Source organism: Myxocyprinus asiaticus, chromosome 36, assembly GCF_019703515.2.
Source record: "Myxocyprinus asiaticus isolate MX2 ecotype Aquarium Trade chromosome 36, UBuf_Myxa_2, whole genome shotgun sequence".
NCBI lineage: Eukaryota > Metazoa > Chordata > Actinopteri > Cypriniformes > Catostomidae > Myxocyprinus > Myxocyprinus asiaticus.
In genome coordinates, this window is record NC_059379.1 from 13,192,112 (window position 1) to 13,217,244 (window position 25,133).

At 37.3% G+C, this 25,133-nt stretch overlaps 1 protein-coding gene and 1 pseudogene across 1 annotated transcript; both read left to right on the forward strand.

Moving 5' to 3' along the window:
* The first annotated feature begins 760 nt into the window (after positions 1 to 760).
* On the forward strand, positions 761 to 2,149 carry LOC127426905 (cytochrome c oxidase assembly protein COX11, mitochondrial-like; annotated as a pseudogene).
* A 1,131-nt stretch (positions 2,150 to 3,280) lies between these two features.
* Positions 3,281 to 20,805, forward strand: LOC127426903 (ras-related protein Rab-40B-like). Its single transcript, XM_051674034.1, has 6 exons — positions 3,281 to 4,069; positions 15,417 to 15,477; positions 16,150 to 16,210; positions 18,227 to 18,304; positions 18,525 to 18,747; positions 19,765 to 20,805. The coding sequence occupies exons 1-6, from the start codon at positions 3,904 to 3,906 to the stop codon at positions 20,034 to 20,036; spliced, it is 861 nt and encodes a 286-aa protein (XP_051529994.1). The 5' UTR covers positions 3,281 to 3,903; the 3' UTR covers positions 20,037 to 20,805.
* Positions 20,806 to 25,133: the final 4,328 nt, after the last annotated feature.

Here is a 25,133-nt window from a genome sequence, read left to right on the forward strand (position 1 = left end):
GAGTGGGATGCACCTTTAAGATTTCCGGAACTTTTGCAGTAGTCTCTTGTACCCGGGGGACATGAATCTGTTGCACGCATTGGTTAGAGTTGAATTTAATGTTCTTTAAACTGCTGTTGAAGGGTGTGCATGAACAAAGGCATGATTTGAGTCAAGTAAGGCTCAATCGTTTATATATATATATATATATATATATATATATATATATATATATATATATATATGAGAGAGAGAGAGAGAGAGAGAGAGAGAGAGAGAGAGAGAGAGAGAGAGAGAGAGAGAGATTTTTTTTTTTTTTTTTTTTTTTGTGGTTGTACAAATATGATATGATTTATTATATAAATACACAAAATGTAAATGGTTTATAAACCATTTAACTTAATAGTTGAGCATGTTAGCATGTTCCAATCCTGCATGACTTGTTAGTCTATCCAAACTTTGGTTTTATCAATGTCTTTCTATGAATATGCATTTCTAATTTTGGTTGCTTCGATCAACCCTATATGAATGTGTTTAGCCAATTTTCCTTCTGGGAATGAAAACAATATCCATCCTTTAATCTCTAGAAAATCTAAATAGGCCTTTAATTAGTTTATGAACTGAACACACACTATACTTCTCTGTGGGATAAATGCCACCTATTATGCCAGTGATATGAAACATCATGTCTAAGATGATGTAGCTGTCTTTAAAATGTGCTTTTTTACATTATAGGTTGACGAAGCCTGTCTTGAGTGGAATTTCACTTGTAACTGAGATTATGCTAGTACCATTACTTATCCGTGGGTGCAGCACAAAACACTATGTACAACTAGTGCTTTCTAGCACTCAGTTATGCATTGATTGCTGCTTTATCAGAGGATCAGCCACATCCAGTGGCCAGCTCTTCCTCAGCAGGACCCCACAACGATTCCTCAATCATACATGTGGAACTAAAACTCACAGGAGAAAGCAACAGAGCCAGGAAGATGACTGGAAGAAAAGAAACAAGACCATCCTCACGTACATCGCTGCCGCCGGGTCGGAATGATTGGCATGTCATATGCTGCTGTTCCACTGTACAGACTCTACTGTCAAGTCAGTATTAAACTGATAATCTAACATCTCAGAGCCCCTTTCATCAGTAGATTTGTGTAATTACTGTATCATGGTCTTCTCTTACTTTTAGGCAACAGGGTTGGGTGGCACAGCGGTAGCGGGGCACGACACTGAGCAAGTGGAGATAATGAAGCCAGTTAGGGACCGTGTTATTAAAGTGACCTTTAATGCAGACACACACGCCAGCATGCAATGGAATTTCCATCCACAGCAGTCTGAGATTTTTGTAAGATTATTTTTTATCTTTTATGTCTCATTTGTACCTGCACCAGCTGATTCTTTTCTGAGCAATTCTGGACCTTTGTATTATGGCAGTTCTCATTTTACTGTTGCCCATCGCTTTTGCTGTAGTATTCACTTGTTTGTAATTTTCTTTGGATGAAAGTGTTTCCTAAATGTAAATGTAAAATGTTCTGTTAATACTAAATATTTTTAAGTCTTGGTTTTTCAACCTTGGCTATGTGATATCATGCAGAACATTTATGACGGTATACCACAAACAGCACCTTCTTTTTATGATGCCATTTAGGAAGGAGATTATACAAGGTGATTTATTCAGTTTTAATGGTTTCTCAGGTTGTCCCAGGGGAAACTGCACTGGCATTTTACAGGGCACGCAATCCCACAGACAAACCGGTGATAGGAATTTCTACCTACAATGTTGTGCCTTTTGAGGCTGGACAATACTTTAATAAGATACAGGTAAAGAGGGTGCACGGCAAACTCAAAATACATTCAAATACATCCATAAAATGTGTTGATTTAATGTTGAAATCTATATATGGAAATGTAAGGCTAATTCCTTCCTTGTGTTATCCTCCTAGCTTACTGCATTTTGATACATCTCTAAAATGTTGTCTTTTCTTTCCTCGGTGTTTCTGTTTTGAGGAACAGAGGTTAAATCAACATGAGGATGTAGACATGCCTGTTTTCTTTTACATCGATCCAGAGTTTGACAAAGACCCCAGAATGGCACGAGTTGACACTATAACACTCTCAGACACCTTTTTTTGAAGCCAAGGAAGGACAGCAGTTTCCCATCCCTGGGTAGCAGCTAAATTATTCAAAGACTTTTAATCAGATGCATTCATTAGGCAAGAGAGTGAAAAGATGATTGTAAAGCATGAGTAAAGCAATCATAAGTAATACTCACTGAAAGTCAGTGCTAATATTTAATAGCAATGGTGGCATTTCATATCCACTGATCATTTGTCTCTGAATTTTATGCAAAAGACAATAAAATTAAGGTCATATGTTTTGTACAACATGAGATGGACATTCTTACCAGTTTTGATGTTTAACATTCTGTGTGTAAATTGCAAAAGTATCTGTCATTCAAACATACATGTCCCCTAGCTATTATGCTGAACATTATTTAAGATTAATATATAAAATGAAGGACCTGTTTTAAATACTGAAAATAAACATTGTATATGGATGTCTATAGTCACATAGTTGTCATTATAGGTTAATCCTGAATGTATTTCTTTGGGTGAGTTGTACAAATCCACATTGCATTGAAAGCACAGACTTTAAAAGTTTCTTTTTGATTAATTTGTTCCTCCTGGGAAAGCAATTTTAACCATGCTATCTGCTTATACACCATAGAACAGCATTCGTGAATGAAGCGCTTACTACTGTAGGACACCAGATGGTAGTACTTGTACACGTTTATTTTGGTCCTTTTTTCAGTAAAACGTGACAAAAATATAATTTGTGTTTACACGAAAGCAGTATACTGTGACATTTCTTTGTGGAAGCTCTAGATGATATAACAAGGGCAGTTGCTGTCGCAGCATACAAGAACATTAGTCTATTATGTTTAAAGGTTTTGATATCATGCAGCTGTAGCGGAGGTAGCGACATGTCTAACATAACGCATGCGCAAACGCTCTTTGATGGCACTCCAATGAACAACGTTGCTCAACAACCTTATGTTCAGGCATAGGAAAATTAATAATAAGAAACGTAAAAGGACATAGACACGGTTTTGACAATCTTAGTATAGGACTTAAATACAGTTTAATGCATTGCTGTAATTCTACAAGCAGAACAGAGAAAATTGGCTTTTTGTAAAAACTACAATAAATTCACAGCACTTTACTATACTACTTTGTTATACGTCATTATTACACTACGTCATTCTTTGTGCCCCGGAAAACAACAAACCCGAGCACGCGCTTGGAGCGCGCCGAAGCAGAATCAGCTGAGCCACCATCCGCGCCACAAATCTAAATGTATGTACATATGTGCGCTGATCTGGCATCAGCGCCTGAAGGATGAAAACACGGGCTTGGCCACACCCTCTACAGCACAGAATGGGCGGTTAAGAGCAGAGCCACCCTAGCAACTCTAGACAGGAACCAATCACAGTAAATCTAAGGAGGCTGATAGAAGAGAGGGATCGTGGCAGAACAGTTCTATGGACAAGGTTTGCTCGAAAGAGAAGAGGCGATAAAACCTTGGGATGCGTTAGTGACAGTTTTATGAAGATTAGCATTTCTGTTATTCTTGTACATATAAGCAGCCATATTTAAGAAGCTAATTGGCTTATGTTACTATACTGTAAACATATGAGGGGTTTTATTTACCTCCTAATGTGACGCAACAGCATCAGTGGATCCTCAGACTCTTACAGTAGCACAGCTTTAGTGATGTACTGGACGTGAGATTTTAAATATAGGAAAGGAAATTTCCTTGAGATGAAAAGATAGATTTGTTTTTGAATCAGGTATATTGTTTGTGGCACTGGCGGTGGTCTGAGTAATTTAAGTCCATCAAGGAACAGTTACATTATGTACCAGAATGGGTCATCGGGCTGATGTGAAGATGAACCACAGAAACAGCCCAGCAAAGGCTTATGATTTCCTTCTGAAGTTCCTGCTGGTTGGAGACAGTGATGTGGGGAAAGGGGAAATACTGGCTAGTCTACAGGATGGTTCCAGTGAATCACCCTATGGATACAATATGGGTAAGTTATGATCACTGTACTAATGAGACTCAAAAGTTAGCTGGTCTGTGCATTTTTCAGATGGATCCATTATAATGGATTGTAATATAAGTGGTAGGTTATGTAGCATTTGTATTAGATGCCATCATGGTTACATTACAATCTAAAATCTTAAAAAGTTAGAATGAAAATGGGATTAAGCATTAAGTTTGCATGTACATCACTTGAATTGTTTTGTTACTAGAAATGCTGTCAGTTTAGAAAAAGTATACAACAAATCACCCATCCTCTTAAAACGAGGGATCTCTTTTTGTTTGTTCATCTGCTGTAAATTTATTTTGAATGTTTCGTTTATTTTTGATATCTGGATCCACAAAATATGGCATATAAATTAAACACCAAGATGAGATTGCTCAACTGTCTCCGATTTGTTTTGCTCATAAATTTAATGCTCTATAGTAGTAGGTATGCGTCATAACCTACTGTACTCCCTGTTTTGGAAAAAGTCACTCTTCCCAAGGGACAGAACCAACTGTAGTGAAACCTCTTTAGAATTTCACAGCTAAACACAACATATTTTTCATGTGTCTAAAAGAGCATTCATGTGTTCATGTGATACATGCAAGTGTCTGGCATAAAATAACTAGCAAATCACAATCTGTAAATGTGTCACAATTTGCATATCATTTATTAACTCAGTAACAATCAGATCTTGTTGTGACAGTGTTTTGCTCTGCTGGTTCAGTGATTTCCATGTCCTCTCCAATACGCTATCACAGGCCCACCCAAATCAATATTGTTTTATTGTTATATTCCCCTCCATTCATCGTGCACACCTCAACAGAATATTGATCTGTTGCACATGTGGTGTTTTTCATTTCATTGTCAGGGGGCACTGGGCCATAGTCCAAGGTCTAATGAACATTTATAGACTCATTTTAACAGCTTAAATTACACCGGAGCAATTTAGTTACTCGTAGCGATATATACAGCCTGTAAACTGACAAACAGCCTGTTCATTTAAGGTCATAGGCTGACTGAGATCTGGGTGGCTTGCACAGTTGTGTACTTATTTATCGAAACAGCTGAGGAAGGAATGCCAGCCTAGTTTAGTAAAGGGGCAACAGGTTATAGGAATAATAAAAAAACAAAAACATCTTTAGACCAAATGCCTTTTAATAGTTTTTGAATTGCCTTGGACATTGTCTTCAGTTTTCCTCATAACAAATTCGTAACGATTGCTTCAAATGGTTAACCTCTTTTATAGTTGCACAATAACGTGTGTGTAGAAAAGTTGTCTACAAAGACAAAACCAGCGCAACAATGATGAAAAATGAATTCCCCACTGCAGGCCTGTAAAAGAGACTTCATACTACATTCATTTACATACTCTCTAGAAAAATATTGCCCCCTTAGGGCTAGTAAACTGCTCTGCCAGGATGCTAATGCTTAGAAGACAGATACCAAGACATTCTGCATGCAAGCAATTAATAGAACAGGGCTGAAGTTTTGGGCTGTTTTATGGAGGGATATGCCATGATATTCTATTACCTGTATATTTTTAGTATAGTAACCTCGAGAGTAACTTAACAAGTTGAATTCTTTAAAAGTGCATATGTACATGGCCAATAAACTCCATTCTGATTATGATTAGACAGGGAGAGCTCTTGCCAAGCAACCTTGCCAGCAGAAGACTCTGTTGGAATTTCTGTTTATAGAGATTATTACTGCTGGCCAAAGCTCTTACGTAACTGCTCTCCAACGGCTCCCAGGCACTGAGCGAAATATTGCTGAAGGGAATGAGGATCCAGCCAAGGTTTGCTGGCAATAAAAGAGTGGAACATTCTGATATTTATCTAAACACTTGCGTGAACCTCTCAAGCAACTTGTTTGTTTGAATGATGAAAAGGGAGTGTTCACTATCATGTTTGTTCATAAAGGGACAGAAACAATTGAAGCCTTGCAGCTGTTCCTCACAGTGGTCATGCTGAGAGAGAAATCAGATGCAATTCTGCACAACTGACCATTTTATCTCATGTCTTGTAAATAACATACAGGATGATGTGTTGCTCGATATGTTTTATGTTATGTAATGCCTTTGAGAGTTCATCATTTATTCACCCCCATGTTGTTCCAAACCTGTATGACATTTTCTTCTGTGAAACACAAAAGGAGATGTAAGGCAGAATGTTAGGGACTGAGACAATCTCTGTCACCATTCAAGTTGGTACAATTTCTGGATAAGAAAACAACCCTCAAACAGACTGACAATATTTTTGTTTGTGTACTGTATAATTTTTTGACTTAAGGTTGCATCAGGATGGATCAGTAAGTGTTAGCAACTGTTTCTCGGAGAGGTCTATATTTTGAACACCAAATATCCACGGAGGCTTCCACCTTATCCACTGTTTATCTCCATGTGTCATTCTCATCAGAAAAGGTCTATGGTTCTCTGCTGGTTGCTGAGAGAGAGATGAGGAGAGGTGCAGAGCAGGGTAATTGCGCGGGGAGACAGAAAAAGTTAGTGTGAAAAAATCTGTCAGGATGAATCAAGAGCTTGCCCACACAAACAGGAAGACTGCATCCAACAGGCAGGCATTTTTTATTAAGGACAAAATAGTTGAGAGCTGGTATTGTACTGGATTTGTTTAAATGTGATGCGCTGCATTAAATTAAATAATCACACAATAATCAACATATTGATAAAAGCTTTATACAGTTGTGGAAAATATAATGGAGGATCAATTAATGTTTATTTGATACTGTGGTTACATCTCGTTTATACTAATAGAATACATCTGGTTAGCTTTAGAGTTTAACCCTCATGTTGTGTTGAGATCAACTTTTTGGCCCTATTTTAAGAGTGGTAAGCCTTAAGCGCAGCATTATGCGATCCATCTTATGAGCAAAGATCGTGGGCATGGCCATGAAGTTTTGATATTTTCGTGCAAGCATGCAATAAGTCTAGGCGCAAGAGGGTTGGTGAAATTGTGCGCGAATGAAATTGCACTTGACCCAGACCATTAAGCACTTTAGCTTAATGGTCTGGGTCAAGTGCAATTTCATTTGGAGGTTTTTCTCCAGTTATTGCACCATTGTCTGCATCCAATTACATATTCCATTCCCTGTCATGTAACGTCAATGTAAATTAAGACAGTCCATTCATAAGAATTTGGTAGTGTAAATGGGCTGTATTTAATGCATTAGAAGAATAGAAATAAGGACCATTTGTGTCTTTTGTTCTTTTGCACAATAACTACGTCCTTGCTGTGAACTCTCTCCCATTGATAACACTTTACAGTAAGGTTTCATTTGTTTTGTTTTTTGTTTTTTTTCTCTCCACTTTTTCACCCAATTTGGAATGCCCAATTCCCAGTGTGCTGTTAAGTCCTCATGGTCGTGTAGTGATTCGCCTCAATCTGGGTGGCGGAGGACGAATCCCAGTTGCCTCCATGTCTGAGACCATCAACCCGTGCATCTTATCACGTGGCTTGTTGAGCACATTGCCACGGAGACATAGCGCGTGTGGAGGCTTCATGCCATACACCGCGGCATCTGCGCTCAACTCACCACGCACCCCACAGAGAACAAACCACATTATAGTGACCACGAGGAGGTTACCCCATGTGATTCTACCCTCCCTAGCAACCGGGCCAATTTGGTTGCTTAGGAGACCTGAGTCACTCAGCATGCCCTGGGATTCGAACTAGCGAACTCCAGGGGTGGTAGCCAGCGTCTTTTACCACTGAGCTACCCAGGCCCCAGGTTTCATTTGCTAACATTAGTTAATGCATTAGGTATTATGAACATTGGCTCTATAACTCTACTCTCTACTCTCTCCTCACCACCAATAGCTAGTGTGTGGTGAGTGTACAGGCGCACTATGGCTGCCATTGCATCATCCAGGTGGATGCTGCACACTGTTGGTGGTTGAGGAGAGTCTCCTGTTCACTGTGTAATGCGCTTTGAGTGTAGTGTCCAAAAAAGCGCTATATAAATGCAACATTCATTCATTCAACTAACAATTGAACAATAATATAATATTATAGCATTTATCTTTTTTAATGTTAGTTTATAAAAATACAATTGTTCATTGTTAGTTTATGTTTCTTCATAGTGCATTAATTAATGTTAACAAATACAACTTTTAATTTTAAAAATGTATTAGTATATGTTGAAATTTACATTAAGATGAATCAATGCTGTAAAAGTATTGTTCATTGTTAATGTTAATTGATTAGTTCATCCAAAAATGTAAATTCTCTCATCATTTACTCACTATCCCAGATGTGTATGACATTCTTTCTTCAGCAGAACATAAATGAAGATATTTAGAAGAATATCTCAGCTCTGTAGGTCTCTAAACAGCAAGTGTATAGTGATCAGCACTTTAAGCTCCAAAAAGCACAGATAGGTGTAGTAAAGTTAATCCACTCTCGCAAGTGGCATGTTCAGATGACAGCAAAACCAATGAAGCTTGTGAACAGCATTCTTTTGTAAACAAATCAAGCTGCACTTCTGGTTGTATTGTGTCAGTTCTCGCTTGAATATCGCCAACATGATTACGTCAAATGCATTGGAGAGCAACCGGAATTAAACAATTATAGTGGAAAGGACTTAAATACTGATCTCTTTCTCACCCCAAGCAATTGCATCGCTTTAGAAGACATTAATTTAACCACTGGAGTCTTATGGATTACTTTCACTACGACTGTCTGTGCTTTTAGGAGCTTAAGTGTTGATCAGCATCCACTTGCATTGTAGGGACCTACAGAGCTGAGATATTCTTCAAAAAATCATTGTGTTTTGCTGAAGAAAGGCAGTCATACACATCTGGGATGGCATGAGGGTAAGTAAATTATGAGAGAATTTTCATTTTTGTGTTAACTAACCCTTTAAGTAACTAATGAAGTTAACTAATGTTAACAAATGCAACCTTATTGTAAAGTGTTACCCTACCGTTTTGTCTGCCATCCATCCAGTTGTTATATTGTTTAGGGGTGAAATTCTAGAGAGGAAATTTGTGTCTCCTTCCTCCGGACCACGATGTTTGTGTTCTCTATCAGCCTGTCTCACTTGAGGTCTTGATGGTGTTACAAGACGCTTGAAACATGCATTTCTGCTCTCCCATTGTTCATTGTATCTAATGTACTTATATTTGTTTTATGTTTGTTTGTTCAGTGTTTTATTTTGTGTACAGTGTCCTTGAGCTTTGAAAAGGTGCTATAAAACGTATTATTATTATTGTTATTTTTATTATTATTATATTTACTGACACACAAATCAGGGTTTTAAAAGTGATAGCTCATTAATATCATCTGCTGGTGGAATCCCCAAACTGCAAAAGCAGGAACTGACTTTGGTCTTTGCGCCAAGATTAGACGTGGCTCAGGAAAATAGCAAATTGCGCTTTGAGCCACTTTATTAACATACATTACATCCACAGTTTGCATGCATATACCTAAAGACAGTGCAAACACTTGCCCACTTGCGCTTTGCGTTGGCATGAAAATTGCACTTAGAATTATAGTGCTCTTAAGAAAATTGGATAAGACGTTGCGCACGGTCGCTGCGTGTTGCACTGTGCATAGTGCGCTCATGAAAATAGAGCCTTTTATGTTTAGGCTCCCAGAAACCACAATGTGTAAAAACAATAATTGTGATTTCAAAACTAACCACTTATTTCCCATTTGAACTTATTTTAAATAAAATTAATTAATTGCTACAGTATTTTCCAACACATTGGGGCCCAAATAATTTTTCTTCAAAATATTAAATGTATGTTTAACTATACAGCTTGTGTAACTCAAATTGAAAATATCATTGAAAAGATAGGAACATTTACTCTGAGGTCAGCTATCTTCTCAAACAAATGCTGCCATGTTACTTTTAGATAAAGATTATGTGTTGATGCCAGAATTTTATGCAAAGTCAAATGACCTCAGTATTTGTGGGGACCCACTTAAAAATAATAAAAAAAGGGCTAATTTTTGAATCCCCCAGAATACAAAAACCTTTTTTTAATTTTTATGGTTAAAATCCATTTTACATACAGTATATTATTGAAGCATAACTTTTAGAGTAGACTTTTAGTCATAAAGTAGACATAGACTTTTCAGAAATGTGAATCCTATCTAATACATTAATGTTGCTTCTGTTTGGGGTCAGTTTGACTGTAGAAAATAAAACAAATCCGAAACCAAAAATAGACAGCAGGAGTGTGTTGAACAGAACTGTAATGGTGCACACCAATCAGAAAATATTAGCACATGAAAATGTATTGCAGTTAATCATGTTTTTATACCTAAGGTCTATGAGACCCAAAAAGTATATATAATATTTTACATGGAGGATTTTTGAAATATGTTATCAAGTTCTGATAAGATGAGGGGAAAGTCATAAAGTGTTTTGTTAGATTAAAAGGGCCTTGGGCTTTCTCAGACCTCTAACAGGACATGATCGAGTTAAACTAACAATTAGTGCCTGCATTTTGATTTGTCTGTAACACTTTACAATAAGGTTCTATTTGTTAACATTAGTTAACAATATTAGTTAACAAGAACTAACAATGAACTTACATATTATTAATCTTGGTTAATGTTAATTTCAACATATACAGTATTAATACATTTTTAAAATCAAAAGTTTGATTTGAAATCAAAAGCATGCACCATGAACTAACATGAACTAACAATAATCAATTGTATTTTTATTAATTAACATGAACTTAACATTAACAGATTAATAAATGCTGTAAAAAATATATTGTTTATACGTAGTTTGTTCGTGAAACCTAATTAAATAATTGCCATTAACTAATGTTAACGAATGGAACCTTATTGTAAAATGTTACTGATATGTTGTAATTCACTAAGAGTGACCTCACAGTTTACAAGGTGGCTGGGAATGTGACTGGTTAATTTTGGTTCCATTCTTTAGTGACAGTGATGCTCTTTACAAATCTGCTTTCTGTCATCTAAATGGAATCTCCCAGTTGTTGCATGTATATTTTTACAGTGTTGGATTTCAGTCTCATCACAGTGGAATGTGTGATGTGCTCTAGAGTGATCAGAATGCCAGTGTGTATGTGTTTGGAATCCGGAACCCCCACAGAGCTGACATTAAAAGCTCTCCAATCTCAGCTCAGGCATCCTCCCCTAGTGTCTTGTTTACAACAGCAGACTTCATTCAATCATAGCTGCTGTCACCCAAATGCAAGATCAAAAGAGGGACATTAGCAATGAATTATTAGCAATGAATGAATATTACAGTATCAGTATGCAACAATCTCTCTGAAATATTCTGCTGCAGTTCTCAACACTTAACTTTCCCATTCAGTTATTTAATGGTAAAAACAAGTAAAAAATTCCATTATTAGTGTTTGCTATGGCAAGCATCACTGTTATAAGACATTTAAACAGCCCCCTTACCCAAAGTATTAAACTTTGAGCCATCTTGAAAATTTTGTCTCAGAACTTCCGTTCTAGCGGTTCTATTATAATCTCTGGTTCTATATAGATATCTATGGTGTTGATGTTAAAGTGTAATTAGCTAGCAAAGTGGATTTACAGATTATAGAGGTGTCAAAAGCTATCTGTAATGCAGAGTAAAATGGAAAGGAGGAGGTGAGAACCGGCTTGACAATAAATAATCATTTAATGATAAATTAAACCATAAAGACAAAAGACATAAACACATGCAGGGCAGCTGCCCGTAACACTCTCTCTTCCGAACTGTCGCCTCCGGCAGCCTTTATCCCTCTCGTTGGCTTGATTAGCCTGATATGGGGCCGGGCGTGCATCATCACAGCCCGGCCCCTCCCTCCTCCTTGCCACACTCCTCCCTCCTTTGCTTCAGGCCTGGGAGCCCCCGACATGACGTAAATCCCCCCCACCTCCTTCCGGTCCCACCTGCCGGCAGGCCTTCCCCACCTTCTCGGACCTGGGAGGGAGACAAGGGGAGGGAAAAAAAAACAACAGAAAAAATTGAGGGAAAAGCCAACACGGACGGGCAGCAGGAGAGAGAGAGAGAAAAAAGACTTACTCGCCAGTTCTCTGACACGCCGTCATCCGGTCCTCGACCACTCCACCCTCTGGCGGACGACAGCCGCTCCTCCCCGGGCGGACCGGAGCGAGTCCTCCGACCCCTGGCGGACGGAACACCCCGTCGCGTTTCGGCGGCCGGTAGGGAACTCCTCCGCCCCTGGCAGTGGCTCCACCACTCCAGGCGTCCAGCAGCGAGCCCCTCCTCCCCTCGCGGATGGCGGCCATTCCTCCGCATCCAGGCGGTCGGCAGCAACTCCTCCGTCCCCCAGCGGTGGATGGCAGTGGCGAGGACTCCACAACAGCGCATCTCTCCTCCTTCCTGGGTTTCAGCACCAATGTAATGCGGGGTAAAAGGGAAAGGAGGAGGCGAGAACCGGCTTGACAATAAATAATCATTTAATGATAAATTAAATCATAAAGACAAAAGACATAAACACATGCCGGGCAGCTGCTCGTAACTCTCTCTCCCGAACTGTCGCCTCCGGCCGCCTTTATCCCTCACATCGGCTTGATTAGCCTGATTAGGGGCCAGGCGTGCGTCATCACAGCCCAGACCCGCCCTCCTCCTTGCCACACTATCATGAGTATTTGAAAGTGTTGTTGGATATCATAACATTTGGAAACAGACCAGGGAGATTTTAAAACAAGAATACTTCATTCATAAATACACAAGATCTTAACTTCACGTGATGGATGTACTGATATTCTTCTGTTCTCATGAAACTCCAAGAGACAACACAAAGTCATTGAAATATCTCTGTACGACACCTCTGACCATCTTCTCATGTCATTCACCCTTCACGTTATAGTTAAGGTAAGCAGATATTTTTTGAGCGTTAAACCAGGACGGGGGGAAGGGTGCAACTATATTTACACATATACACGTGAAAGTGTATGTCCTATTTTATATTCTGTTTACAACAATTTTAATCACATTTGAGCCTCTAAAAAATTTTTGAGTGACAAATAATTTTTTAAAAGTACAATTGTAATTTTCTTTCATGTTGAACTTGCATGTGTAATAATATGAGCTGTCACTGTTGGAACATCAACTGCACATTTTAACACAAATTATTAACATGTTGAAACCTAAAAAATGAAGCAGAATTACACATATGGCAATTAAACGTCTGAACGTGATCTTCCAGATCCAGTTTACTTCCGCGTGTGTGGAAAAAAGAAAATTTAGAGCGACAGAAAAAACAGAAAAAACATCTCACTAGCATTTTCACATAGTGTAGACTCACACCATCAACTCTTGGTGAAAAATACTTTCTGTGCTCCCATGCGTAATTCATTTTGATAGACTCTTCTCAGTAGCTTCAATAGAAACAGGAAGTTAGATGACAAAATTTGGAAGAGCGGAGTGCGGAAAGGCGCGGGGCTGAATAAGGTGAATTGGAGAGAGGTGTGATTACTTAGTTATCAGACAATAAACCAGGTTGCTTATATTGAAGGGGGGATCCAAGCCATATCGGGGAACCAGAATATCATGGAGATTTGGGGTTTTGCTCTTTTCACTTCTTTGCAGCCAATTAACACCTGCAACCACCTAGATAACTTGAAAATTGAATTTAATTGTTTTAAGCACAATCCCTCACTAAATGTTGTTAGATATGTGCCTGCAAACAATTTGATAAAACATATTAAATATTTTTACTGGAAAACAAGACAAAATACTGACTATACATAATTATAATATGCAGTTTAGAATAACTATACATCAGATTATTTTCAACAAACACCAATTTGTCCAGTCCACTGCAATATAACGGTATAAGAGACTAAGGAAATTGGCTTTTTTTTTCTTCTTTTCTTTTTTTTTTTCTTTCACAGGCAAGCACCACTGACATTTTCTTCAGAAAATGTAAAAATTATTTTAATGAGGAAGAACATACAGTCTCTAAGTATTTCTGCAACAATTACTCTGTCTCTTTAAGGCAGTTGAGCGTATAACAATTGGTGGACGAATAATTAATCTGAACACTTTATTTTAGTGCAGCAAAACATACAAAGGCATACATAACAGGTGATACAGTACTTAAAGAGTTAATTCACCCAAAAATGAAAATTCTCTCATCATTTACTCACCCCCATGCCATCCCAGATGTGTATGACTTTCTTATGCTGAACACAATCGAAGATTTTTAGAAGAACATCTCAGCTCTTTAGGTTCATACAATGTAAGTGAATGGGTGCCAAAATTTTGAAGCTCCAAAATCCACATAAGGGCAACATAAAGGTATTCCAGACGACTCTGGTGGTTAAATTCATATATTCAGAAGTGATATGATAGGTGTAGGTGAGAAACAGATCAATATTTTAGTCCTTTTTTACTATAAATTTTGGTGATTCACATCCTTCTTGCATAGCGCCCCCTAATGGGAAGGAACTTATGACTTAAATATTGATCTGTTTCTCACCCACTCCTTTCATATCATAGCTGAACACATGGATTTTACTACTGTAGTCATATGGATTACTTTTATGCTCCCTTTATGTGGATATTGGAGTTTAAAATTCATTTTGAGGAACTGCAGAGCTGAAATATTCTTTGAAATATCTTAATTTGTGTTCTGCAGAAGAAAGAAAGTCATACACATCTGGGATGGCATGAGGGTGAGTAAATCTTGAGAAATTTCATTTTGGGGTGAACTATCCCTTTAAAAATAAAAGGCATAAAACAGGAGAAATACATACATAAGCACTCTCATCATACAATACAATATAAAACACATACACACAAAGAAAAGGAATATGTAACCTAAGAGACGTAAAGAAATATAGAAGAAATACATAAGCAATGTACAATATATATATATATATAAAACATATTATATATTCAATACAGAGTTTGAAACAAATACACAGACAACAGCAGATGAACATATTTCAGTCATTAAATATGTTAAAGTGTACAAGGTAACTGAGTCAACTGGTTATGGTGTATGAACAGCTAAATATAATAAAAAAAGAAACAAAGAGTGGGGGAAAAAAATGATATGATAAAAGTGTTGTTGAGTGTTTCATTTCTTATGCGTAGATCACAATACCCTAACTAGAAATGCAGATCAGAACAGTTAAAGGATAAGTTGACACATTCGTTGCCAAATATGCTAAATGCTCAGCATTGTATACAGTATAAAAAAAATAACAGGATGAAATATGGAGGATGATAAAATTTGCTTTTCCATTGCTGCCCTGAAAATGATCTCTGATAGAATACAGACCTACATCCACAGGAAAAATATAGCAACTGAATCCACACGATCTATAATCTGAAGACTATTTAAGTCATTTAGTTATTTCTTCTTTACTTGCAGGAATTGACTACAAAACAACTACCATATTGCTTGATGGACGTAGGGTCAAGCTCCAGCTTTGGTAAGTAACATTACATCAGAGTTGACACAGCTCACTTATTACTTTTCATGATAAACTGGAAACCCATGACTGCAGCACCTGAGAGCCCCAAGAAAGTTATGTTAAACTTCAAGCTTCCACTTGATCAGCTTCTACCTGTAATTTACTTGAATTACCACTCAAACCGAGCATGAGAAGAAACTACAGATCACTCTTTCCTTTCCATCATGTGTTCAATAAGGCTCTGTTTGTTTCCAAAATATGAAGTGAGCATGCCTAATGTCAGGGTATGTTAATTACAGCTCTCCCTTGAAATCTCTACCAATGAAACATTCAGCCAAGTCAACCAGCCATGCCAGGAAGTTGTTTATAAATTCTGAGCTTTTACTAGAGGTTGGAATCAATTGTTGATAATCTGGTTTTGACAAAGCATTTTAGAGAGCAGTGTTTGTGTTACTTGAGTTCTACCCGTTGCAAAATCACTGGCACATCTTGGCGTTGTGCTCAGCCATGGGTGGTGAATGATTAATTTCACTGTTCCTACTTAAAGTCTGCTGCCTTGGCACCAACCACAGAGAGCTCCTCATGTCACCATGCACAGTGAAGTACAATAGCTACAGACGTTTTGAAGAGCAGAAGGAAGCTGAATGGATGCTTTGTGATATGGATGTTCTATGTTGTGTTGTTTTGCAGGGACACCTCAGGACAAGGCAGATTCTGCACTATTTTCCGCTCATATTCCAGAGGGGCACAGGTACAACAGTAATAAATTATAAATACACTGTGAACAATACATAGAATACACTGCAAAAATTAATTTGGTAACACTTTCTATGAAGCCCATATTTATAATGCATTTTAAAGGCACTAAAAATGCATTTTACTGCATTCATAATGGCACATAAAACAACTTATAATATGTAATAACTTCTCATAAATAATTGTAACTAAAGTTATAATACATTATAATACTTAACCTATTCATATTTATCCCTTAAAGAGTTTAATGCATTATTTTTATTCATTTTTTTTGGAACTCTTTCATTATATATACACTACCGTTCGAAATTTAGGGTCACTTACTCATTCTTTATTTTTTTCACATTTTGAATAATAGTAAAGTCATCACAACTACATCAAGTCAAACTCATATAATGGAAGATACTGTATATAAAATTAAGTTTCCAAATAAGATGCACAAACATTAAAGTTTTTTTGAATAGATTCCAGCATAGAATGAGTTGTCTTTTGTGTAAGTGACAAAGATTTGGCTACATGTGTGATCAACATGCATATTTTTTTCTTGAATGACAGTTACTGCTTTTGTCGCTTTATTTAAACCATACCTAATATACTGAATATATAACGTATAATACATTATAACTGCAGATCAAATCGGATGTTTATTGTGTTACAATGCATTATATTCTAAGGTACGACTACGAGTGGGTATTACAATGTATTGTGGTTACAATAATTTATGAGAAGTTATAACATATGATGTTGTGTATTATAAGACATTACTAATGCATTATAATGCATTTATAATGCCTTTACAATGCATTATAAATATAGGCCTCATAGAAAGTATTATATAGCTGGTAATTCTTAACCTGTATTTTTGTCTTGCCTTCCCACATGCTTAAAACAAGATAAATGTACTTGAAAAGCAAAATTGTGTAAGATAATAAGACTTTTTTTAGAGAATATACAGTATCTTGAATTAAGTTTGTTTTTATTACCCCATTAGCAAATTGATTTTTCTTGTTTTTGCATAAATCTCACTAAATTTTGTTAGAAATATGCCAAGACAAGCAAAAAACTGTTTGCCATTAGGGTAAGAAAAATCAACTTAATTTAAGTCTTAAAGGGATTGTTTACGCAAATATGAAAATTATGTCATTATTTTATCACCCTCATGTTGTTCAAAACCCATATGATTTTCTTTCTGTCATGGAACATTAAAAGAGATTATAGGCAGAATGTTTGCCTCAATCACCATTCACTTTCATTGCATCTTTTTTTTTCTTCTTCCATACAATAAAAGTGAATGTTGACTGAGACTAACATTCTGCCTAACATGTCCTTTTGTTTTCCGCTGAAGAAAGAGTCATATAGGTTTGGCCAAATACAAGATTATGAGAAAATGGTGACAGAATTTTCATTTTTGGGTGAACAATCCCTTTAATATGTCATGCGATTTTGCTTTTCAAGTAAATGTATTTTGTTTTAGGGATATTTAGATATTTTGTACTGTAAATCAAGACAAACTACCTGTAAAGAAAATGACTTTTTTGCACTGTAGAGTAACTATATTCTTCAAACTATTTTGGGTTTATGTGTGAGCCCAATATAATTGGCAAAGAGACTTTAGGAAATGTTTTTTGACTATCTGTGAAATCCTAGTGTTCACAGACAGCGTTGTTAAACACTCCACCCAAAGATCAGCAGTTCCTGTCGAAAGTGTTGCATGCAATAAATCGGAGTTGGCTGCTATTGTTGATATGACATTTACTTTTTCTGGCACACTCTAAGGAAAGCTGCATATCAGTGGTTTATTGACATTGCATCATTAACTTCTTCAACTACTGTTTTATTGAATATTGTAAAATAGTGTCAACATCTGAAGTTTCTGAGAATGACCATGTTAGTCATGTAAATCTCAACATTATCATCTATTGTCTAATTTTTTTTGCCTTCAGTATATAAAATGCATTTTAGTTTTATGTTCAATTATCTGTACGATAAAACCAATACATGTCTCTCACAGGGTGTTATCCTTGTATATGACATCACAAACCGATGGTCTTTTGATGGCATCGACAGATGGATTAAAGAGATTGATGAGGTAAAATCAGATCCAAAACTACAGCCTGTACTTTGTACAGTAATCAACATGTTAAATTTTAACTGTGCAGTATGAATATGAATAGTGTAGAAATGTGAGGCTAATGAGTGAAGGCTGTGTGAATGTGAGTTATCTTGAAATCATGACAAATATAAAACAAAACGGTGTTTTGAAGATCTCTTTTCTAACAAGAACCACTGACTTACTGTTCTGTACACAGCATGCACCGGGTGTTCCCAAAATTCTGGTGGGGAACAGGCTTCACCTGGCCTATAAGCGTCAGGTGACCACAGACCATGCCCAAGCGTTTGCAGAGCGACTGGGTGTCACGTTCTTTGAGGTCAGCCCTCTCTGTAACTTCAACATTACTGAGTCCTTCACTGAACTGGCCCGGATTGTGCTCATGAGGCATGGTATGGAGCGACTTTGGCGACCCAATAAAGGTACCTCTACATTCAGGCCTCATAAAGACAAAATAGATTATTCATTTGCAATAGGGGCATAGATTTTTCCATACAAAGACAGATCATTCTGACCATGGCTGTCGAGCTCCAAAAAGCACTAAGGAAAATATTAAAGTACCATTAAAGCAGCCTATACTCATTGTAAGGTATATTCCAAGTCTTCTAAAGTCATTCGATAGCTTTGTGTGAGAAACAGACCAAAAATTAAGTCGCTAGTAAGCCACTGAGAAAGTTAAAGAACTGTGTAAAATTTGTGCATAATTATAAATAAAACATATAAAACAATATTTGAGATAACTCACCACTATACCACTGTTGTCTTGTTCCACTACACTTCCATCAACATCTCCCCATGACTCATTATGTTGCTGGGGCTGGAAATGTTCTCTCAAGGATTTAAACATGCTTCACCATAAATGCTTCTGACATTAGATGATGCAGCAAAGAACACTGTCATAGATTATAGCAGACCTTTTAGTAGAGCATTTTCTGAGAATGACCACATAAGGAAGAGCAATAAATGTTGTTTTTTTCTTTTAGACCAATGCTGCAATTAAGTCTAGGCCCAAGGAATGCTTAGGAAACCTGAAGTATGCAAAGCTTTGAGACTTTATACAGCTTGCAGTAGGGACACCCAGTGTTCAAATATCAATTTAATGTCCAGCCGCCTACACAGCTCACTTCAGCTTTCAAGAATCATAGCTTTGGTTTCTGTTAGAAAAATAGGTGTAGGAACAAGGTTAAGCGAGATGAAAACATTTAATTAGATTATGGCTTCAGAATGGAAGTATTATGTTTGTTTGACTGGAGATTATTTAAAAGCCAAGGAATATGATAAGGCTGGTTTCCGTTGGATGATTTAATCCTTTAAAGGCAAACATCTCCCAAGACTCTGATGTTATAACTGTTCCACACTATACAGTATATATATATAAAGTGTAAGAGCAGTGCAGATGTGTTAAGAAAAAACTCCATCTCTGTTTTTCTTTCATACAGTTTTGAGCCTGCAGGACCTGTGCTGTCGTTCTATCGTGTCCTGTACTCCAGTGCACCTCGTGGACAAACTTCCCCTTCCTGTTGCCTTAAAGAGCCATCTAAAGTCCTTCTCCATGGCTAACGGCCTCAATGCCAGGATGATGCACGGCCGTTCCTACTCAGTCATAACCAGCAGTGCTAAAAAAAGGAACGGAACCAAAAAATCCAAAGTCATCTACCCACCAATGAGCCCCTCCCAGATCTGCGCACGGACAACTTGCAAGATTTCATAGTTCAATGCCGTTTCTGTACATTGAAATACACACTCAAAATGCAATTTAAACAAGGAGCTAGTGTTCAAAGCCAACACAGTCTTACAATAAATACGAACAAGCTAGAGAATTGTGGCTTATGATGTCTTTGATCTATCAAGGTGATTGATCAACCATGTACACAGTGTCAGCTTGATTAAAACAGATGCTCTTGGCCATATCCAATAATGATTGCTGAAAGAGACTGGACAGACTTTCAAGTGAGGATCTGTTTCTAAGTGTCGCCAAGCCTTTATAATGTTCTGCATTGTTTAAATATATGTACAAGTTCTTTTGTCTTGTAAATGTATTGAGACATGATGGTACTGCATTTTCTTGTGGTGGACTCTTTTACTACCTAACATGGACCAAGCCAGCAGGAGAAACACATGGGTCTTTTCTGCTTTGTGATCACTTTCAAAATGGACCTTACTGATAAGAAGTAATACCAGCTTAAATTCCTTTAATACTTTTATTCACACACTTTTCAGGGGCAAAGAGAGAAAAGTCAAGGTTGACACATGCAGCTCTTTGTATTGTGTATATATAATTTGTTTTGTTTGATACTACATTGTTAGAATTTATTATTGTGATACACTTGTTTGGTGACCAATATTGTAAGTTTATATGGGAAACACACCAAAGACATGGGAGATTAGCTACAATGTGACTTCATTTGTCAGATTGAAAACAACACTAATAGTTTAGATTTACACTGCAAGCAAATACAAATTTCTAATTTGCTGTCATATCAGGTTTTAAATAAAGATAAAACCATGTGATAAATCCAAAAGGTCATATAGTCTGATATTCACCAAATGTCCACTAGAGAGCAGTGCTTGTCTTCCTTTAGGTAGTCTGGGTTTGATGGTCAAAGACTGTTTAGTCCAAGACGAACCACTTGTATTAAAATGAAGGGGAAAAATTGAAACGCCCATTATGGTGGATGTAGAAAAGGAAGTCCCACCTTGCAGGTAAAAGAGTCAATCACATTTTTCTATGACAAATGTCGCCAGTCATCGGCTGCTTCCGAAACCTGGAAAATAATGCATCCGGAGGCTGTATATGGAGGAAGGAAGGGATTAAGGCACCTCCAAATCCAATGTTCGCGCCACATCCTGTCTACCGAGATATCTTCATCTGATCGCTTTTTGAAGGCAGCATAGATCCTGTGCATGCAGTTCCACAACGGTTGAGCTGAAGAAGAAAAATAGCAGCCAGAGAGGCAGTTGATAGCCAATTTGTTTTATAAATGTATGTTTTTATTCACTTTTTCCAACTTTTGATTCCATTTCTAGCGTGAAAGTATTGCAGTTATTAAATATACACTTGGATATCACCAAAAAGCTCTTGAATGCACAATTTATGATAGGCTACCATTGTTGTCAGATTTAACAGCTGAGCTGAAATATGTACTTTGATCATCTTGACCTACCATTTTGGAGATTTCCGTCTTTCCCCATTCAAGTAGATAGAAGCTGTACTTTTATGCTGCGTGTACCCATTAAAAATGGCTTCCCAGGAACTTTCCAAAGATGGCCACCTTGTGGATTGACTTGCACTGAAAGACACTTTGGTATGGTTTAACATTGTGGTGGAGTTACGGCTGGCCGCTGGGAGTTACATAAGAGGCAGTAGTAGGTTTCTAATATGTAGAAATTGAATTATTGTTAAAATAAATAAATAAATGGAGCCTTCAAGTGAAGCTAGAATTTATACAATTCATGCCTGTGACATGCTGTCTGTTACCACAGAAAATAATTTCAACTCATCCCTCAGTTGGTACGAACAAGCCAAATTTGTGTTTAGTGTATGCACTTGCAATGAAAGTCTATGGGGCAATGCATTCTAAAAGCAGAAATGTACAGCTCATATTTGGTTAAAATGCTCAGATCAATTTTGCCAACACATACGTGTTATTTGAGCTGTGTGTACAGTTGTTGTCTAAATCGTCCTTTCAGCGATTTTGGTGGATTTTTCTCTATGTAAACAGTTCCTTTCAGGTATCCTTGCACAAATAAATGCATCACGTGACAGATACGGTGCAAGGTTCAGAAAGTTAAAGTTAAATAAGAAAAGATGCTAAGTCTTTTCTTATTAACTTTAACTTTCTGATTTCGACATCACACAAATCCATAGATATAATACAACCTGCAAAGGGCATACATCTAACATCAATGAGCTTAAGAGCAATATCAGCAGAATTTCCATAGCTCCTTTATTACGCAAACAAGGTCAGTAGAAGATTCTATCCCACGAGTCGTATGTAAAAATAAACGTTTAAAGGTGCAATAAGTAATTTATTTCTCATTAAAAAAGTTTTACTCCTAAAGCAATGAACTGTAATTTATGTATGAGCACTCACATGAGATGAAGACTTCAGTCATGTCGGTAACCTTATGACAGCTGTTTAATTCTACAAGGAGAGGGTCCACTCAAGGGGGCTGCCATGTTAAAATCATATGACCAGTCAAATATGTCTCACTTAATCTCAGTAACCACCCTCTTATTGGACATTTTCCCTCTTGGATTCATTGAATCATGACTGACTGTGAATAGAATGTGCCATCTGTAAATAAAAACTATTAATTTTAAATAATGCTGCATCAACACCACTAGGTGTCACAGTAATGCTGCCTTCACGCGCTATCTGAAGTTTCGTAAATATGAGTTTCCCACTGGGAAGTTGCACATGAATGACCCCTCAAGTCCTAATTACGACTGGGAAACTCGGAGATAATTTTGATACACGAGTTTCCGAGATGAGAGGAGTCCTAAACTTTCAACATGGTCGACAGTACAGTTTCTGTAGTGAATGACAGGTTTTGTTCATTTTTCTAAATACAGCTAATTGTTAGCGCTTGCCATTTTGGTCATATTCATTTATGTATATCAGCAACCATTCTATGCGTGTTGTACATTTTTACACTGTGAAAATAGCTTGTATTTGACCAAATTCCATTATCGTCTGCAAGCTAACTGAGTGATATGTGTAATGGTGTCAAAATAAAAGTTCCTCATGAAATATGAATGAATGAACCTGGCGTCGTCCATGTTTCCTGTTCTTTCCTTCAACAAAGCACGTGAACACAATGTACTCGTAATTACCACTTCAGAATTGGGAGATACACATAGCACATGAAGGCAGCATATGTCCAAGATGATACAAACAAAAAAGTTACTGAATGCATCTTTAAGTCTTGTGGCTCTATATACTTACAGTGTATATTTTTACGTTTATGCATGTGCAATGCATTTCCCCTTGACTTCCATTGTAAGTATATTAACGTGTATTAAACTGGGACATTCCTTAAATTCATTTGATTAAAATATTGGCACAACACAGTTACAACAGACCATTTTATAATGTATAGGAGTCAGGCCATGTATAATGTCAGGTCATGTAAACAAAACACATCTTAATAAAAATGTCACAATCAGCTGAATTCTCAGAGAGAATATATTAAGGACACTGTTTTGCCATTTTCTATGTAAAAAAAATAAAAAATAAATAAATCCCCTTTTGAGTAGAGAGGTTCATCAAACAAAGCCACAGATATAATAAAACCTGCAGAGGGCATACTTCTCAAATCTATGAGCTTTAGAGTAAAATCAGCAGGATTTTCAAAGCTCCTGAACACTTGCTTTGGATCCTGCATATAATCTGTAGTAGGTACCTCACCAATGTTCGACTATTCCGTAAAGATGTCATTTGGTTTGTGTCCAATTCCATTTGTTCTTGGCATTTTCTTGTTCTAGCAGTCTCGTCTTGTTATCTTACATTCAGTGGTTGCCTATTTGACATGCTTTCTCTCTAAAAATGTGATGGTCATCCTCACATAGATGCAATGTATTTTCCATCCAGTTTGCACAGTCATTTGTCAAAATATTGTCATGCGGTTTGAAATAGACTATCATGAGGGATGTGTATGGTGTCGTATTATGACACTGTCAGGCCTGTGCAGGTATTGACCATATAACATCATACGGAGAGAGAGAGAGAGCGATAAGGACATGCCTTTCTTCAAGGCATAGGGTGAATGACCCTGTCACTGTAAGACAAATGGCTGACCCATTGCACTAATAGAAGGTCAAGAACAGGCATGTTCACATGCATATGCTCTAATACAGTGACACATTGGATTAGTGGACCTGTCAGACAGGAGTTATGAGGAGCTTTCTTCATGCATGAGCATGAAGAAGTTCCCTATGGACTGGTCAGTTGGCCTTCAATTGTGTCCTGCCTCATAGTAATAAGCTTAAACAGGGTCAACTGTCAAAAAGATGGGAAAAGATATTAAATGATCTGTTCCGAGTTGTACTGTGTGTTTCGGTATAAACATGTAGCAAGGACATTATAGTAACCCCACTCGATGTACACACACACACACACACACACACACACACACGTTCAAGAACATAAACACTTCAGGATGTAAAAGTAAACCATTTGCAGGTTGATTTCCCTGAAAAGAGTAAACACTGTGGTTTTGTGGCATTAGCAAAATATTGTTTGGGTAACCTGTTTGGAAAGTCAGTCATTTTTTAAATTCTGTTTAGTCATAGTGACGCAGAAAGCACACACCTTTAAGGTTACATTGCCACACTAACTACAGGATGTTTTTCCGCTTATCTTGTAACTGCCATGAAAGCTGGAATGGGCCATTATTTTATTAGCTATGTTCTCACATGTTTAACAGATAATGTTTGCACCCCGATGAAATATTCATGGTGAGTCTCTCTATTAAATGGTGCTTCAACATGGCTCATGTCAAAAACATAATTTGCCTCTTTTGATAAATACTACATCTAGTCTTGTGATGATTAAATCAGACAAATTTGCATAGCCCTTCACCCCAGGCTATGTTATCCAAATGGTCAGATAAGACGTGCCTCACTGAGCCCCAGTGTTTGGATACTGTCTCTCACCATTCTCTGGCCAAGAGCATGTTGAGTGAAAAAGCAGACTGATAGTTCACAGATGTGGTTGCGCATATGGAGTCAAAACTCATCCCACCTCGCAGACAGCCATCTGGGCAGCACAAAGAGCCACTTCAAACTTTATGATCATTAAGAACA

Excerpts from the sequence above, each read along its gene's own strand:
- LOC127426903 (XM_051674034.1), top strand. The coding sequence starts at position 3,904 with ATGGGTCATCGGGCTGATGTGAAGATGAACCACAGAAACAGCCCAGCA. Across the intron at positions 15,478-16,149 it reads AGGGTCAAGCTCCAGCTTTG|GGACACCTCAGGACAAGGCA; the intron begins GTAAGTAACATT and ends GTTGTTTTGCAG. Across the intron at positions 18,305-18,524 it reads GGATTAAAGAGATTGATGAG|CATGCACCGGGTGTTCCCAA; the intron begins GTAAAATCAGAT and ends TTCTGTACACAG.